The sequence below is a fragment of the Carcharodon carcharias genome, chromosome 20, assembly GCF_017639515.1.
Source record: "Carcharodon carcharias isolate sCarCar2 chromosome 20, sCarCar2.pri, whole genome shotgun sequence".
Classification (NCBI taxonomy): domain Eukaryota; kingdom Metazoa; phylum Chordata; class Chondrichthyes; order Lamniformes; family Lamnidae; genus Carcharodon; species Carcharodon carcharias.
The window spans coordinates 106,079,483-106,099,335 of record NC_054486.1 but is presented as its reverse complement, the minus strand read 5'-3'; the positions used below and the strand labels follow the sequence as shown (position 1 = coordinate 106,099,335).

The following is a 19,853-nucleotide window of genomic DNA, read 5'->3' as shown; positions in this document are numbered from 1 at the left end:
AATATCTTGGGACATGATATAAATGCAATTTTTACAGGAGTTGAGGTGCTGAGGTTGATACTGCCCAATGAAGACTTATCTCCAACACTAAGCTGATGAGAAACCACCTCCTGTCTCTCCATCCCATGCCTAGGTGAAAATTATCTGCCATCTTTCTCACCGTTATCATTAAGATTAAAAATGAGATGTACTTCCTTCCCAAGGGTAAAATAGGATATTCTCAGTCCCAGCTGTGAAACTCCATGTTGCCACTTTCACTGCCCCTCTATGTGCCTCTTTATTCTCACACACTCTGCCCCCACTCTCAACCCCACCACTCCCTCTACCAGCTGTCCATCACAGCTTCTTTCTTTATCTCTCCCTGTTCTTCCCACTTCCCCATTTCCCATGGCACTATCTTTCAAGACCCCACTCACCTTGCAGGCTTAAATTTTCATTCATCCACCTCCAGCTGCATCTTCCATATTAGCTTTCACTCCTCCCTGCTAGCTGCAGTTTCTATTGCAGCCCACATGCTGGCTGCTGATCCCTTTCACCCAACAGCTCCCCCTTAAAGATGCCCCCATCCTGCCTTACATCTCTTTTTAATAGAAACCCCCTTCCCCAAATGTATTTCCTATTCACTGCACCACCCCCATGCTGCATTTTCATTGGAAATCCCCACCCCACCCACACAGAGGATTTCCGAAGCAGAGGTGCTGAGAAACTGATGAAATTCCAGAATAAATGTGGAGGCTGAATTATCTTGAAGGTCATCAAGAAACCAGAACAGTAAAACAATAGACTGGAGACAATGCAGAGAGCTCTGCAGATGGAGCAGAATGTGACCAAGTCTGCCGGATCCGCACAAACTGTCCACTAAAGGACAGACCCTCACCTTTGTGACTTCTTGGATACTCATACTTGGATGAATATTCGCTTATGTACCCTTTCCCTGTACTTTTCTGTTCTGCCTCTCCATCTCTTCTGCTCTCCCTCCCTCCTCCCCCCGCCAACCCATCTCTTTTACCCCCCCCCCCAACTTCTCTCTTTCCTCTTTCCTCCTTATTCCTTTTACAGTAGTCCTCCTGCCTTTCACACTTATGCCTCTACCTTACCACTTTAACAATGTTTGCATAATTCCCTGTCTTCTATATGTGCTTGCCTAAAAAATTCAAATTGATCTTCAGTACTTGTGTACAACACCTTGGAAAATCAATTAGTTTAAGAAAAAGAAACAAATAACGGAATTGGTAATTTTTGCACTTCTATTCTGTTTCATGTTGTGACAGTATGATGCAGGAAATGGTTTAACACTTCCATAAGGCAGCTCTGATATCAGTAAATATCAGTACTAGATGCATCACTCCCAAACGATAAGATTCTGCAACTATTGTAAAGATGTGTCCTTAATATGTTCAGCCCTTGACTGGAAGCTGAGAATCTTACAGGAATTGTAAAAGGAAACAAAATTTTCAGGGGTTTTATTCTTCGTTTCATTTCTGCCTAACCTTTACCTTGTCATAAATAATCCTATTAATTTTCATCTTAGTATTACATTAGTCCTTGCTTTCTGCCTCATGCTGTTAAAAAAATGCAGTCTTTCTACATCCTTTTCAGTGATTTTGTGAGAGCAATTTCCTGCAATTCACCCTGAGAACCACTTCCCTCCCCTCCCACCCAGCCTCACTTTATATTTTAGCTGTATTTTCAGTCTGAATTAAATTACTGAAACCCCTGCCAAGTGACTATAGCATCTTATTTTGTGCTTGCTGGCTCTCTGCCTGTCACACTTCTTGCTCCTATCTTCCTTTGGAGGAAGCAGGAAGCAGGTTCTACCTTGAATCATAGAATCTTACACCACTGAAGGAGACATTCGACACATCATGCCTGTGTCAGCTCTCTGAAAGAGTTATCCATTTAGTGTCACTCCTTTGTATTTTGTCCATGGCCCTGCACATTTTTGCTTTTCAAGTATAAAATCAATACCCTTTTGTGAGTTTCTATTCAACCTGCTTCCACCACAAATTTCGTATCACAACAATTAGCTGCGAAAAAAAATTCTCACCACCTCCCCACCTTGTTCTTTTGCTTGTTATATTAAATCTGTTTCTGCTTACTGACAGTCATGCCTTGAAACAGTTTCTCCCTACTTACTCAATCAAAACCCTTCATAGTTTTGAAATACCTGAAGTAACCAAATCAAGTTCTTCACAGCATGTTCAACCAGTTCATGCTCTGGTTTGTGCCCTATAAATTGTAACTGAGAAAGTTTATTTCTAAAAACAAAACAAGGTGTATTAGAAAACAAAAACAGAATTACCTGGAAAAACTCAGCAAGTCTGGCAGCATCGGTGGAGAAGAAAAGAGTTGACGTTTTGAGTCCTCATGACCCTTCAACAGAACTAGGACCACCCCCCCCAAACACACACCTTAAACCAGCTTATATTTCACCCCTCTCCTTAGATTCACTCAGTTCTGTTGAAGGGTCATGAGGACTCGAGAAACGTCAACTCTTTTCTTCTCCGCCGATGCTGCCAGACCTGCTGAGTTTTTCCAGGTAATTCTGTTTTTGTTTTGTATTTCCAGCATCCGCAGTTTTTTGTTTTTAACAAGGTGTATTAGCCCTGTGCAATATTAAGACAGGCCTGTTAATGTCAAGTAATTGCAACAAAACAGTATCAGTCAATTACTTTACATTCATAAAATTGTATTTATGTAGGATCAAATATAGGCAATATGATTACGTAGGCATCTTTTTTGTCGTAGTATGATTTAGTGGAATCTGATTACAATCCTCTTGTTGACTAAATTTCCCTAAGACACCAAACCATGCAGAGACCTGTCATTGCTTGGGGCAGAATTTTTACCTCGGCGGGCACGCGTGCTCCCAACCTGCTCGAGTGTAAAATTACGCGCGTTGTCGTCGGGCAAGTGTCCCAGCGTCAACGCACAGTCATGTGATACTTTGGTTGGCGGGCATGCGCTGGAGTTGGCTGCATGTCCGCCGGCGATTAAAAGGCCTGTTAAGGTCATTAACATGGTAATTGAAACCAATTTTCGCTGCCCGTCCAACCTTACAGTTGGTGGGCAGGTGAAAAGGCCAAGTGGCTTTTGCACTTTTTTTTTGGAAACCTCATCCACGGGCGAGATGAGGTTTCCAACATCAAATAAAAATTAAATAAACATTTTTAAATTTCATTTATAACATGTTCCTACTCATGTGACAGAGTCAGTCATATGACGGGACATGTTTTATAACATTTTTAAAATCTTTTTTTCTAATTTTTAAAACTGTTCATCTCCCTGAGGCAGCCCTGTACCTCAGGGAGATTTTCAAGCATGCACTCGCGCGCATGCGTGAAGCTCTCACTTGCCCTCCTCCCTCGCCTGCACAGGCAGTGCTGAGCGCTGCCTCTTGCGTTTCACGCCGGGCAGGCCTTACTCGGCCCACCAGTGTGAAATTGTGGTCCGGCCCCGATCACGGGTGGCTGTCGGCTTCCCGACTGGCCCCGCCCTACGAGGGCAAAATTCTGCCCTTGAACTACCTAACACGCTATACCAAATCTTTAATAGCAAATAAAATAATATTTACAACATCAAGATTATCAATTTCCTTTCATCTGTAGCGCCCATGAAGTGCTTGGTTTCGAGGTATAGCTTAGGGGTGTACCCTGACTGCGATAATAGAGTTTATTTTTCCTTAATGAAGATTCACACATGACATGAGTGCTTTCCAGTGACATTAGCCAGCAACAAACAGAAAGAATTGTTAGTATTATGTTATTTTATATAAGGCACTGTCGATTTTTTCTTTCCCCATTTTGGTATTTCAAGCTGACTTATGGAAATAGCTTTGTATCCCCATTAATGGGAATGGTAGCATAGTGATTATGTTACTGGACTAGTAATGCAGAGGCCCAGATTAATAATCCAGAGACATGGGGCAGAATTTTGCCCTTGATGGGCGGGCGGGCCCCACTGGCTCGGCGGTGGGCGGGCAGCCGATCGCTGCCACCAAAACGGGCCCCGTTTCGCCATTTTGAGTAGACGGGCCAATTAAGGCCTGCCCAGCAGGCCACCCGACAGGAAGTGCTTTGTGCTTCCTGTGCAGGGTTGGGGGAGGGATTCCCCAACTGTCCAAGAGTGCGCTTTTTCGCACGCATCTCCCTGAGGCTAAGTGCTGCCTCAGGGAGATCACTGACAGAGTTTCAAACTTCAAAAATAGAATAATAAAAAAATTATTAGCATGTCCGCCTCATGTGACAATGTCACACTGAGATGGTACATGTCAATAAATATTGCAAAAACTGTATTAAACTTTTTTAAAACAGACATGAAACCTCATCCTGCCAGTGGATGAGGTTTCATGTTTTTTCAGAAACCCGCTGGGGCTCCTGGCCTGCCCGTCAGCCTTAAGGTTGGACGGGCAGGGCCTTTAATTGGATTCATGATCCTGTCAGTGGCCTCAATTGGCCGTTGACAGGTTGGCGGGCGGACAGCTGATCGCGCTGTCCGCCCGCCTTCCTAAATATTTAAATGGGGCGGGATGACGTCGGGGGTTCTCCCTGATGTCATCCCATGTCAGTTTCGCATCAGCGAGTGGGCCCTGCCCCCTGCTCACCGCCGGGAAAATTTTGCCCATGATTTCAAATCCCACCACGACAGCTGGGGAAATTTAAATTCAATTAATTAATAAATCTAGAATGAAATGCCAGTGTCATTGATAATAATCATGAAACCATTGGATAGTCATTAACAACCCATCTCGTTCACTAATGTTCTTCAGGGAAGGAAATCTGTTGTCCTTACCCGTTCTGGCCTACATGTGCTTCCAGACCCTCTTAACTGCCTAGCAAGCCACACAGTTGTATCAGAACGGCTACAGAAAAGTCAAATAAGAATAAAACTGGATGGATCACCCAGCATCAACCTAAGCATCAGAAATGACAAAGGCACATCCTGCCCAGTCAATCCTGCAAAGTCATCCTCACTAACATCTGGGAACTTATGGCAATATTGGGAAATCCACTCTAGGCTAGTCAAACAACAACCTGGCATAGCCATACTCAGCAAATTATATGTTACAGCCAATGTTCCAGTCTCCTCCATTGCTATTCCTGGGTATATTCCAGACATGGTAGCACAGTGATATACAGTAAGGAGGGTGTGGCCTTGGGAACCCTCAACATTGACTGCAGACCCCATGAAGTCTTATGGCATTAGCTCAAAATGGGGAGGAAAGCTCCTGCTGATTATGACCTACCTACGTCCCCTCAGCTGATGAACGATACTCCTTCATATTGAACACAACTTGGAAGAAGCACTGAGGGCAGCAAGGGCACAGAGAGTGCTCTGGGTGAGGGACTTCAATGTTCTTCAACAAGCGTGACCCTTTAGCATTTCATTGTCCATCACCAAGAGTGGCTTGGTAGCACCAGTACTGAACGAGCTGGCTGAATTCTGAAGGACATATCTACCAGACCGGTCCTGTGGCTGGTAGCAGGAGAACCAACAAGTCGAACAATCCTACATGACCTCATCCTCACCAATTTACCTGCCCATGTTAGTATTGCTAGGAGTGACTAACGCTCAGTCCTTGTGGAGACAAAGCTCTATTTCACACTGTGGACACTCTCCATCATGTTTTGTGCCACTACCACAGTGCTAAATCGGATTGACTCAGAACAGATCCAACTGCTTAAAACTGGGCATCCACGATGCACTGTGGGCCATCAGCAGTAGCAGCAGAATTGTATTCAACTGCAATCTGTAACCTCATATCCCCCACTCTACCATTACCATCAAACCAAAGGATCAACCCTGGTTCAATGAAGAGTGCAGGAAGGCATGCCAGGAGAAGCATTAGGCAAACCTAAAAATGAGATGCCAACCTGGTGAAGCTACTACACAGGATTACTCTGCTAAACAGCAACGGCAACACACTATAGACAGAACTAAGCAATCCCGCAACCAACAGATATGGTCAAAGCTATTCAGTCCTGCCATATCCAGCTGGTCTTAAACAACCAACTAGAGGAAGAACCAAAATCCAAAACCATCCTTATCCTCAATGATGTGGGAGGCTAGCACATCAGTAAAAAAGACAAGGCCAAAGCATTTGCAGCCATCTTCAGCCAGAAGTGCTGTGGATGATCCACCTTGCCCTCTTCCTGAGATCCCCAGTATCACAGAGGTCAGTCTTCAGACAATTTGATTCACTCCACATGATTTCAAGACCTGAAGGCACTAGATACAGCAAAGACTATGGGACTCTGACAACATTCCAGCTATAGTACTTATGCACCCATAGCCAAACTGTTCCAGTATAGCTACAAAACTGGCATCTATCCAACAATGTGGAAAATTTCCCAGGTATGTGTTGTCCACAATGAGCAGGACAAATCCGACCCAGCCAAGTACTACCCCCTCGGTCTGTTCTCAATCAGCAGCAAAGTGATGGAAGATGACGTCAGCAGTGCTATCAAATGCTTACTCAGCAACAACCTGCTCATTGATGCTTAGTTTGAGTTCTGCCAGGGCCCATCAGCTCCAAACCTCATTACAGCCTTGGTCCAAACATGGACAAAAGAGCTGAACTCGAGAGGGGAAGCAAGAGTGACTGCCCTCGATGTCAAGGCAGCTGTTGAATGAGTATGACACCAAGGAGCCCTAGCAAATTTGAAGTCAGTGAGAATCAGAGGGAATACTCTCCACTGATTGGAGTCAATCCTAGCACAAAGGAAGATGGTTGTGGTCATTGGAAGCCACTCATTTCAGTCCTGGGACATCGCTGCAAGATTTCCTCAGGGCAGTGTCCTAGGCCCAACCATTTTCAGCTGCTTCATCAGTGACCTTCCCTCCAGCATCACAGAATAGTTACAACACAGAAGGAGGCCATTTGGCCCATTGCATCTGTGCTGGCTTTCTGAAGGAGCAATTTACCTAGTGCCACTCCCCCACCATCTTCCCATAGCCTTGCACATTCTTCCTTTTCAGATAATAATCATAAGTTCAGAAGCGTGGATGTTCACTGATGATTGCACAACTCTTCAATACTGATACAACCCTTGCCGCAATACAACAAGATTTGGACAACATTCAGGCTTGGGCTGGTAAGTGGCAAGTAACATTCATACCACACAAGTGCCAGGCAATGACCATCTCCAACAAGAGAGAATCCAACCATCTTCCCTTGGCATTCAATTGCAATACCATCGCTGAACTCTACCACTATCAGCATCCTGGGGGTTACCATTGATCAGAAATTCAGCTGGACCAGCCTTATAAATACTGTGGTTACAAGAGCTAGTCAGAGGCTGGGAATTTTGTGGCAAGTAACTTAAGCTGTCCACCATTTAAGAAGGCACAAGTCAAGAGTGTGATGGCTGGACGAGTGCAGACCCAACAACATTAAAGAAGCTTGACACCTTGCAAGACAAAGCAGTCCACTTGATCAACATCCCATGGCCACTTAAATATTTGCTCCCTCCAGCACTGGTTCACAGTATATACCATCTGCAAGATGTGCTGCATGAACTCACTTAGGCTCCTTCGGCAGCACCTTCCAAACTCGTGACTGCTATCACCTAGAACAGCAAATGAATGACTTAGATGAAGAGTCAGAGAGTAATGGATCTAGGTTTGCTGATGATACCAAGCCAGGCTGAAAGATAAGCTGTGGGGAGGACACAGAGAGGCTGCAAAGAGATATAGACAGGTTAAGTGAGTGGGCAACGAGATGGCAGATGGAGTATAATACAGGGAAGTGTGAAGTTATTCACTTTGGTTAGAAGAATAGAAAAGCACAATGCTTTTTAAAAGTTGAGAAACTTGTAAGTTTTCTTGCTCAAAGAATCTTAGGTGTGCTTGTACAAGAAATGCAGAAAGTTAGCAAGCAATTAGGTAGGCAAAATGGCATGTTGACCTCATTTGCAAGGGGCCTGGAGTACAAGAATAAAGTATTACTACAGTTGTACAGGGTTTTAGTGAGATCAATCTGGAGTACTGTGTGCAGTTTTGGTCTCCACATTTAAGAAAGGATGTAATTGCATTGGAAGCGGTACAGCAGAGGTTCATTTGGTCCATGGGATGACAGGGTTGTCCTATGATAAGAGGCTAAGTAAATTGGGTTTGTATACATTGGAGTTTAGAAGAATGAGAGGCGGTCTCATTAAAATTACAAAATTCTGGAGGGATTTGACAGGGTGGCGTTGTAAGATTTTTTTCTGTTGATCGGGGAATGTAAGCACAGGGGTAGAGTCTCAGGATAAGGGGTTGATCGTTTAGGACTGAGATGAGAAGAAATTACTTCACTCAAAGGGTTGTGAATCTTTGCAATTCTGTACCCCACAGGGTTGTGGATGCTCCATTACTGAATCCATTTAAGGCTGGGATAGACAGATTTTTGGTCTATCAGGGAACTAAGGGATATGGGATCGGACAGGAAAATTGGAACTAAGGCCCAAGGTCAGCCATGATCTTACTGAATGGTGGAGCAGGCTTGATGAACTGTGTGGTCTACTTCTGCTCCTATTTCTTGTTCCCCTGTGTTCTTGTGACTCAAGGGAGCACCACCACCTGAAAGCCCTCCTCTTAGTAATATGCCACCCTGACTTGGAACTATATTGCCATTCCTTCAAAATCCTGGAACTTCTTAAAAGAACTCTGGGTGCACCTACACCACATGCACTGCAGTTGTTCAAGACAGCAGCTGACCACCACTTTCTCAAGGGTAATAGGGATGGACAATAAATGTTGGGCTTGCCTGAGACGCTCACGTCCCAAGAATGCATTTATAAAAACCTCTTTTTTTTAAAGCTTAAGCCTAATGTAAAGAAGTTTTTGTGTTCTGGGAGGAAGGGCCGGAAATTCTTACACAGTTTTGAATGATGAAGTATTGCATTGATTATTGATGCTGAAAATTCAGAATTGTCAGAAACTGTGCCTGTAATGCATTGAAGAAAGCAACTACTCTAAGGTCTTGCCACTGAGTAACAATGAATTAATTCATTCTCAGTTTATGATGTGCCTATATTTTACAGCCAATTATCCTGGATAAGGTTTCCCACTTGGGACCATGTTTGCTGGGAATGTTGTCTGCAAGACAGAAAATTGAAAAAATGGAATAGAAAAAATAGTAATAATTCATCAAAAGTTAGATTTCTGTATGTTTTATAATTTTGCTGGTAATAGCCTTAAGAGTATGGTCCTTTCAGGTCCCTGTTTTTCTTTAATTATTCTTAGCTGTTCTGTGCTTGTTTTCTTTGAAGAAGGTGACATTTAAAATACAACACAAAAAAAACATTTGGCCCATTATGCCTGTGCCAGTGCTTTGAAAGAGTTATCTAATTAGTCCCCTCTTGCCTGCTCTTTTCCCATAGTCCTATAAATTTTACCCCTTTAAATATGTATGCAGTTTCTTTTTGATAGTTATTATTGAATCTATTTCCAACACCCTTTCAGGCAGTGTATTCCAGAACACAACAGCTTGCTATATAAAAGAAAAAATATCCCCATGTTGTCTCTGGTTCTTTTGTCAATTACTTTAAATCTGTGTCCACTGGTTATTGACATTTCTGCCACTCGAAACAGTTTCTGCTTATTTACTTTATCAAACCCTTTATGATTTTAAATTTCTCTATGAAATGTCCCTTTAATCTTCTAAGGGGGAAAATCCCAGTTTCTTTAGCATCTCCATGTAAGTGAACTGATCAAAAAGATGGCATTCCCATGAAATTGGGAAAAATTATTTTAATGAGCTTCCAGCATCAGATTATGAAGGCTGTGTTTTTACATATTTTTATATGTGACCGGATTTGCTTATTAAAGTAAGGCTTGTGAATGACATGAAGAAACCAGCATGAAAGAATGAAAGAAACAAGATTATTCCATCAAAAGACAAGGAAAAAAATCGGTGATGTCCCTGACATTTTTTGAGTGACTGAAAGGACTTCTGCTCTCCCTAATCTCGTGATCAGCAGAAAGACTTACATTGATTTTATCTTTCTCCACTTTTTCTTTAGTTACACACGTTCTTAGTGATGGAACTGTTGAAAGGTGGAGAGCTGCTGGAGCGGATCCGAAAAAAGAAACACTTCAGCGAAACAGAAGCCAGTCACATAATGCGTAAACTGGTCTCGGCTGTCAGCCATATGCACGATGTGGGAGTTGTCCACAGAGACTTGAAGCCTGAGGTATTGAATGTGTTCAAAACATTACAGAGTAGGGAAGGTGGAACAAATGCCTGGATTTTCCATGTTGGTCAGCCCCGCCTATTTGTCTTTAAGATAATTTTCCTTCCTGTTCCCCATTCTTATCCTTTACCATTTACTGTTGCTCTCCTTTGTTGTACTCCCTACCTCAGATTCCCAACATTCCTGCAACCATCCTGCTCTCAATTTCTTTTCCAGTGAGCCCAAAATTCATTTTACGCACAGTTTGGCTGTTCCAATTTATGATGACTGAAGTCTCAACAATAACTACATCTTGCAGTATTCCAGAACTGCCATGTATAACTAAAGTACTTAACCAGTAGAATCATAGAATAATAGAATAGTTATAGCATAGAAAGACTATTTGTAATTTTTTTTATAAATGAAGTATTTTTCTACTCATTCTTCACTATGGAATACATTTGCTATCAACAGCTAGAAAGGTGAGTTTATGCCAATTGTTAGAAGTGCCTGGCCTATAGGCTTCTACATGGTCTACATGGCCCCACACTATGGAAAGTTACACAAATTCTGCTTTGTTACTGTAAACCTCTTCAGATGAATATAGTTGTAATGCCTAGCATACAAGTCTAATGATGTGACAGTGAACAGGTTAAAGGGCTCCTTTGCTAGATGTCAGTCCTGTACTATAAATCATTTTGTGACTTACCCCCATCCCCTCTCTGCAGTCACCCTCAGCTGACAATATCTATCAGACTTGAGCCTGCTATGTGTTTTCTTCTTCACTTCATGTTTCCACCGTCAGTCCTACTTCAAGAACCTGACCTTCTGTGCGTTTCTCCTCATCCTGCCAAATGCTCCAGCATCAACTAACACAACCCACAATTCGGACACCCTTCCTAATGCCCTCCATGTTGCCACATCGATCTCTGTAATTAAAGCAACCCCCTCAAAACATACCTCTTCAACGTATCTTCAATCACCTTACATAACTCTTTTCCCAAGCCTCAGTTGTTGACCAATCCCTTTGTAAAGTGCTTGGGAACATTCTAAGTAACCTTTTAACAATGTCATACTCACTGCCTAACAACTTCACTGACACTGAAAATTGGCTATGATAAGTGTGGAGCCTGGATTAATGTGGAGTGCTGAGAGATTGCTTCTGTTTGTTGGAGTGTCTAAAAGTCTCAGAATAAGAAACTTATCATTTAGGACAGAGATGAGGGGAAACGACTTCGCTCAAAGAGTTGTGAATCTTTGGAATTCTCTTGACCAGCGGGTTGTTGTGGCTCCATTGTTGAATACATTTAAGGCTGGGATAGACACATTTTTGGTCTCTCAGGGACTTAAGGGATATGAGGAACAGGCGGGAAAATGGAGTTAAAGCCCAAGATCAGCTATGATCATACTGAATGGCAGAGCAGGCTCGAAGGGCCATATGGTCTACTCCTGCTCCTATTTGTAGTATTCTTGTGTCTCATTCCTCTCAGTTTTAATTGTTGGAAATTATGAAAATGTAAAAAAAATTTTTCAATTTTTCATTTGTCTTTTTTGTTCTCTCCCTTAGACCAACCTTTTTTTGCCTTGCTATTTCTCTTTCTTTACTTGATTTAACATTGAATTCACCTATTCTAATTTACACTCCCTTTGCTTATTCACTCCCATGCTTCTATACTTGGGATGTACATTTTTTTAAACTAACTTGCAATGCTTCATATTTATTATTTTAAATAATATGTTAAATTTAATTCACCATGTATCTGGTGCCCCCTGGTACAAAACATGAGGCAGCCATCCACACAAACTACAAGGACCATTTGTTTCCAAGACAATGTATCGACAATCTTTCTTTCCAAGGACAATCCCACAATGTAACAAGCTGCCAAAGGAAATAGTCACATCCCCAACACTTGAAATCTTCAAGACCCATGTTTAGATTATTTCCATTTAAAAGTTTTCATTATCAGGAGTACCATTTCAGCAAGTCATGCCTGATTTAGTTACTGCTACCCATATAAATGTTGGCGGAATAAGGATATTAGTCTGTGACACTGACACAAATAAAGCAGAAACTTCAGTTTATTTGATTTTTAACTCTTCCTTGACTGGCTTTTTTCTGATTCGATTAATATACTTGCCTACTATTATTTTTTAGATTTGAAGTAGGGTTTGATCCAAAATATCGGCTGTTATCTCCCCAGGTGTTGCCTGACGCGTGAGTGTTTCCAGCACTTTCTGTGTTTGTTTTAGATTTTCAGTATCTGTGGTAATTTGTTTTCTATTTTCTGGCCTGTGGATGACCACAGCTATTAAAAGAGAATTGACCCAACAGCTCCCTTCGTCCATCCACTAACCTGCTTCAACCAGCCATAGCCAGGCATTAGTGCTGGAATCTGAATTCTTAGCCTAGGCACTGGACGAGTAGCTCAGACGATACCATCTCAATCCAAACTGTGGTAAGTTGTGACCAGGAAAGCTAGTTATTGTTAAAAACCCAACTGGTTCATGAAAGAAAGTAAAGAACCTGCATTCCTATAGCACCTTTCACAACCTCAGGACATACCAAAGCACCTTGCAGTCAGTCAAGTACATAACCGACCTCAATTCTCTTGCAACAAATTGCTTTTGCGTATTTGTACTCCAGTGCCATGAAAAGCTGCTTGCTGTATAAAGTGGTATAAAGCACTAATTATACAGCAGCAGAAATAAATTGTACCTTTTGTTCTTTGTAACCGAAGCAGCATGTGAAGCTTGGGATTTATTAATAGTGCTCAAGGTCAGGGAAAATGATTTTCTTAACAATTAAATACCACAACTTTCCTAATAAATTGTCATTCCCTGAGTAGAATAAGTACTTTATTTTAATTGCATGCATTTATGTAGGAAATAACACAGAGAGGTGTCGAGCCAGCCGCCTAATGCTTTTATTGACCAACCTTCTGGGTTGAGTATAGTATATTGAAGTTACATTAGCTTAGGTTATGTTGGCCACACTTTGTGCTTTGTAACACTGAACTTAGCTGCATATGGCTATATTGTGTTATTTGCATTTTTTTTTTATTCATTCACGGGATGTTAGCTTTGCTGGCTGGGCCAGCATTTATTGCCCATCCCTAATTGCCTTTGAGAAGGCTGTGGTGAGATGCCTTCTTGAACCGCTGCAGTCCGTGTGGTGTAGGTACACCCACAGTGCTGTTAGGAAGGGAGTTCCAGGATTTTGACCCAGCGACAGTGAAGGAACAGCAATATATTTCCAAATCAGGATGGTGAGTGACTTGGAGGGGAACTTCCAGGTAGTGGTGGTCCAATCTATCTGCTGCCCTTGCCCTTCTAGATGGTAGTGGTCATGGGTTTGAAAGGTGCTATTGAAGGAGCCTTGGTGAATTCCTACAGTGCATGAATTGCACACTAATTGCTGGGACTTTGTAGAAATCCACTTCATCCAGTGTGCATGTGTAGTGTGCTCTCTCCATATTTGTTCTGTGTCGAATCCTTTTTCATTGAATGCAAACAGTGGAACTAATGTGGATGAGTCGCAAAGGCCTCTCAATGTCCTAGTGGAGCAGCATCATGCTATTCCGTGGCTGGGGATGATGTAATCAGAAGGGATTGAAATGCAACAGCTCCGAGGTATTGCTTTGCATTTACATTGCAATTGTGTGACAAGGCCATTAGTAATAGCTTCTTATTGTTACAGCAAGAGTTTTCCCAGAATTGAATGTTTTTTGTGGGCCTTCACTCCACTATATTAACATAGCTATGTCATAAGCCTGACTAACGATTGTACTTTCTGTCCCTCTGTCATTTACTGTAAAACTCTGCTGCTCTCTGACATTAAAATAATCACAGAATTTTTACAGTGCAGGAGGAGGCCATTTGACCCATCGAGTCTGCACTGGCTCTCTGAAGGAACATCTTACCTAGTTCCACTCCCTTGCCATATCCCTGTAAACTTGCACATTCTTTCTTTTCAGATAGCAATCCAATTCCCTTTTGAATACCTCGATGGAACCTGTCTCCACCACCGTCTCAGGGAATTCATTCCAGACTTCAACCACCCTCTGGGTGAAAAATGTTTTCTCACATCACTTCTACTCCTTTTGCCCATTATTTTGAATCTGTGCCCTCTAGTTCTTCATGTACTCTTGAGAGAGAACAGTTTCTCACTATTTACCCTGCCCGTGCCCCTCAGGATCTCGAACACCTCTATCAAGTCTCCTCTCAGCCTTCTTTTCTCCAAGGAAAACAGTCCCAAGCTCTCCAATCTATTCTCATAGCTACAGTTCTTCATCCCGGGAATCATTCTTGTGATTCTCCTCTGTACTCTCTCCAGTGCCTTCACATCTTTCCTCAAGTATGGCGCCCAGAACTGGACGCAGTACTCCAGATGAGGCCTAACTAGTGTCTTATACAAATTCAACATGAAATCTTTACTCTTGTTCTCAATGCCCCTATTAATAAAGCCTAAGATACTATATCCTTTATTAACTGCTCTCTCAAAATGCCCTGCCACCATCAATGACATATGTACATATACACCAAGGTCCCTCTGTTCCAACACCTCCTTTAGAGTTTCTCCCTTTATTTTGTATTGCCTCTCCATTTTCTTTCTGCCAAAATGAATCAACTCACACTTCTTTGCATTGAACCTCATCTGCCAGTTGTCTGCCCAATCCACCAACATGTCTATGTCCTTTTGAAGTTCGAGACTATCCTTATCACGGTTTCCAATCTTACCATTATATGTAAAGTTTGAAACCTTTCCCTGAACACCACAGTCCAGGTCATTAATATACATCAGGAAGAGCAAGGGTCCCAACACCAACCCTGGGGAACTCAACTACAAACCTTCCAACAATCTGAAAAACAACCATTTATCACTATTCTCTGTTTCCTGTCACTCAGCCAATTTCCTATCCAAGTACCTGCTTTCCTTTTTATTCCATGAGCTAGGATTTTGCTCACAAGTATGTTGTGTGGCATTGTTTCCAATGCCTTTTGAAAATTCATATACACCACATCAACAGCATTAACCTTATCAAACTTCTCTGTTACCTCCTCAAAAAACTCTATCTAGTTAGTTAACGTGATTTTCCCTTAATGAAGCCATGCTGGCTTTCCTTAATTATCCTGCACTTGTCTAAGTGATTGTTGATTTTGTCCTGAACTATAGTTTCCAGAAGTTTCCCTACCACTGAAGTCAAGCTGACTGGTCTGTAGTTGACGGCTTTAACCTTGCCCCTTGCCTTCCTTTATGAACAAGGGCATAACATTCACAATTTTCCAGTCCTCTGGCACCACCCCAGTATCTAATGAAGACTGGAAGATTATCACTAGTACCTCTGCAATTTCCACTCTCACTTCCCTCAGTACACTTAGATGCATCTCATCCAGTCCTGGTACCTTATCTATTTTAAGTAAAGATAGCCTTTCTAACACCTCCTCCTTCTCAATTGTAAATTCTTCTACTGTACCAGTTACCTCCTGTCTCACCACAGTCTAGATAGCACCTTCTTCCTTTGCAAAGAGAGATGCAATGTACTCATTTAATACCGCCACTATTTCTCCAGCTTTTTTTTATATGCATTCATGGGATGTGGGCGTTGCTGCCTAGGGCAGCATTTATTGCCCATCCCTAATTACCCTTGCTCAGAGGGCATTTAAGCATCAACTGCATTGCTGTGGGCCTGGAATCACATGTAGGCCGGACCAGGTAAGGACAGCAGATTTCCTTCTCTAAAGGACATTAGTGAACCAGATGGTTTTTTACGACAATCGGCAATGGTTTCATGGTCATCATAAAACTTTTAATTCCAGATTTTTATTGAATTCAAATTCCACCATCTGCCACGGTGGGATTTAAACCCAGGTCCCCAGAGCATTACCCTGGGTCTCTGGAATACTAGTCTCTGGAATACTACACCACAGCCTCCCCACGTGTAAGTCCCCTTTTTTATCCCTAATCGGCCCTACTCTTTATTACCATTTATTATTTATATGCTTGAAGAAGACTTTGGAATTCCCTTTTACATTAGCTGTCAATCTCTTTTCATGCTCTCTCCTTGCTTTTCTTATTAATTTTTTAACTTCCCCGCCAGTCCTTCTGTGTTCAGCCTGATTCTCCATTGTATTTTCTACCTGACATCTATCACATGTGCACATCTTCCTCTTCATCTTCACCTCTATCTCGCTTATCATTCAGGGCACTCAGGATTTATTTGTCCTACCTTTCCGCTTCAAGGGAATATACCTTGACATTGCCTACAATACTTTTTCTTTGAAGGTGGTCCATTGTTCGGCCGCTATTTTTTCAGCCAACATTTGATTCGAACACACTCGGCTCAGGTGCATTCTCATCCCATCAAAGTTGGCTTTCCCCCAATCAATTAACCCTGCTCTGGATTGTTATTTTGCTCTTTTCCATGGCCAACCTAAACCTTATGATACAATGGTCACTGTCGCCTGAATGCTCTCCCACTGATGTTTGATCCACTTGGGCCAATGCATTCCCCAGAACCAGGTCCAATAGCGCCTGCCCTCCCGTTGGACCAGAAAAATACTGCTGCATTCCAGGAACTCTCATCCCTCTTGTCCCTTTGCACTATTCTTATCCCAGTCTATATTTGGATAATTGAAGCCCCCCCCCCATGATAATTACTCTGGGCAGGATTTTCGGGTCATCGGGCAGGCGGTGGGTGGGCCCGAGAGCAGCCAGGAAATGGGCTGCCGCCTGCGATCGACCCCCAACTGCGATTTCACACTGGGGCTGGCCAGTTAACGGCCAGCCAGCATGAAACGTGCGCTGAAAGGCTCAGCGCTGCCAGATGGGGGGGCGGGTGGAGAGTGAGTGCTGAAGTCTGTGCGGGTGCGGGTGAGCCCAGGTTGAAAACTCTATGAAGGCAGAGAGCTGCCTCAGGGAGCTGAAGAATTTAAATTAAATTTAAAGAAATAGGGTTGTAAAAATGCAGAAGAAAATGTCCACACATCGAACTCACTCACCTAAATATACAGATAATAAAAATTCTGCCCAAACGTTTTTATTTTTTTTAAATTCATATCGGAAACCTCCCTTGGATGAGGTTTCCTCAAAAATCCAAAGGCCGCCTAGCTGATTTTCCCACCCGCCAACCGTAACGTTGGATGGGCAGCGTAAAATCCCTGCTAATTGAAACTTCAGTGGCCTGAATAGGCCTCTTAACTGTCGGCGGGCACACTGCCGACTCTCACCCGTGCCCACCAACCGAGAAAACATACAAGTGCGCACTGAGGTCAGGACTCTCACCCGACGCCATCGCACGCTATTTTATGTTCATTTGGGTCGGGCACGCGCCTGCCCACAGGACATAAAATTCTGCCCTCTATAATTCTTGCACCTCTCTTTAATTTCTTTGCAGATTTGTTTCTCTACACCCCTTCCACCAGCTGGTGGCCTATATACTACACCAATCAATATTATTGCACCTTTTTCATTCCTCACCTCTGACCATAGAGATTCTGTCCTTGACCTCTCTGGAAAATCCTCTCTCTCCAGTGTTGTAATGCCATCTTTAATCAATACTGCCATTCCCCCCCCCCCCCCCAACACATATTTTCCCTCCTTTCCTGTCTCTCTTATTCACCTTGTACCCAGGAATATTTAACGCCCAGTCCTGCCATTTTTTGAGCCAGGTTTCTGTTCTAGCAATATCATAATTCCATTGTCAACCTGCAGCTGTAGTTCACCAATCTTTTAACCACTCTCTCTGCATTTACATATATGCTAATTAACCCTGAAAATGAAATGTTATATTTCCAACATTATTCTATCTAAGCCGGTGTTTCTTTTGTTTAAGCCTGGGGTAGAAGTGGTTGGGAGTGTTGTGTAATCTTTGATGTAAGGAATGCTTATTCCAGGTTGGGTGGGGGTGAAAGCAATTTCCATCTTTCATTTTTGACAGCGTGCAATTGTTGACCACTTCCAGATCTGACATGCAGAGGTCAGCTCCTACAGCACAAACCTTGCTTGTTCTATTGTTGAACAAATCAGCAATCCTTTCAGTCTCACACTGAAGACTATTCATTAACCTCAAAGCTGTGCCAATTCAGGATAAGTCTTGAGAAAAATTAATCGGTTGGCTGAAAGGTCAGGATAAATGAGTTATGTCTTAGTTGTGGGGGTTAGTTACTGAATGAGGTGCCTCAGAGCCTGTTGTTGGGGCCACTAGTGATTCAAATTTACATCACTGACTTGGATTCAGAAACTAATTGATGAGATTTGCAGGTGATACCAGACTAGAGTGGGCAATGAACCTAGAGGAGGCAGCCCAAGAGTTCTAGATTGAATTGGCAAAAATATGTTAGTGGGCAGAATTATGACAGATCAAATATCATGCAGACAAGTGGCAAAGTTCTACACATTGGAAAGAAAGATGGTTGAGATAAGTACTCATGGGGGAGATGAGAATTTGTTTTATGCAGCAGGTTATGATGATCTAGAATGCACAGCCTGAAAGGGTGTGCAAGCAGATACAACAGAAACTTTCAAAAAGTAATTGGATAAATGGTTGACAAGGATACATTTTTAGGGCTAATGAAGAAAGAGCAGGGGAGTGGGATGACTCAGACAGCTCTTTCAAAGACAGGATAAATCAAATTGCTTTAATCTTTAAGATAGTATGTCTATACTGTCCTGGTTAAAGACTGGCTGTCTTGTTTGCCTACATAATAATAGTAATTTTACTTCAAAAGAATTCAATTGTGTGAAACAATTTAAATATAGAAAATAGGAGCAGGAGTAGGTCATTTGGCCTCTCAAGCCTGCTGCTCGCCATTGAATATGTTCATGGCTGATCCTCTATCTCAACGCCATACACCTGCTCGCTCGCCATGCGCCTTGACGCCTTTAGAGTCTAGGGCCAGAGTTTTACATCCCCTATGTGGGTGGGCACACGCCCGACCCAAACAGGCACGAAATCGCGCAAGATGGCACTGGACGAGCGCCCAGATGTCATCGCACACTCGTGCGATATTTCGTTCAGCGGGTGCACGCAAAAGTCGGAAGAGTGCCTGCTCACAAGTGAGCAATTAAGCTCATTTATGGCCCAATTGTAAGCGATTTTTTGTGGCCTGTCCAACCTTACGGTTGGTGGACCGGCCAGTTGGCCAGGCGGGTTTTAGGCCTAGAAATCTGTTTCCTTCTTTAAAATATTCAGTGACTTGGCCTCTGCAGCCCTCTGTTGTAGAAAATTCCATAGGTTCACTACCCTCTGAGTGAAGATGTTTTTCCTCATCTCAGCCCTAAATGGCCTACCCCGTGTATCTTGAGACTGATATCCCTTGTTCTAACTAAATCCCCCCACCCCCCAGCCAGAGGAAACATCATCCCTGCATCTAGTCTGTCCAGCCCTGTCGGAATTTTATATGTTTCGATGAGATTCCCTCTCGTTCTTCTAAACTCCAGTGAATACAGGCTTAGTCGACCCAATCTCTTCTTGTATGACAATCCTGCCATCTCAGGAATCAGTTTGGTGAACCTTTGCTGCACTTCCTCTAAGTCAAGTATATCCTTTCTTAGGTAAGCAGAACAAAGCTGCACATCTCACCAAGGCCCTGTACAACTGCAGTAAGACATCCTTGCTCCTGTACTCAAGTCCTCTTGCAGCATACCATTTGCCTTCTTAACTGCTTGATGCATCTGCATGCTTGCTTTCGTAATTGGTG

The 19,853-nt window shown here is 42.8% G+C and overlaps 1 protein-coding gene across 4 annotated transcripts in view; it reads left to right on the top strand.

Annotated features, from left to right (window-relative positions):
- Positions 1-19,853, top strand: part of LOC121292658 (ribosomal protein S6 kinase alpha-5) — a 220,891-nt gene that overhangs the window by 184,907 nt on the left and 16,131 nt on the right. For all 4 annotated transcript variants that reach the window (XM_041214911.1, XM_041214909.1, XM_041214910.1 and 1 more), the window contains one exon: positions 10,005-10,175. In XM_041214911.1, the coding sequence (XP_041070845.1) occupies positions 10,005-10,175 (171 nt within the window). The remainder of the gene's footprint in view (positions 1-10,004; positions 10,176-19,853) is intronic.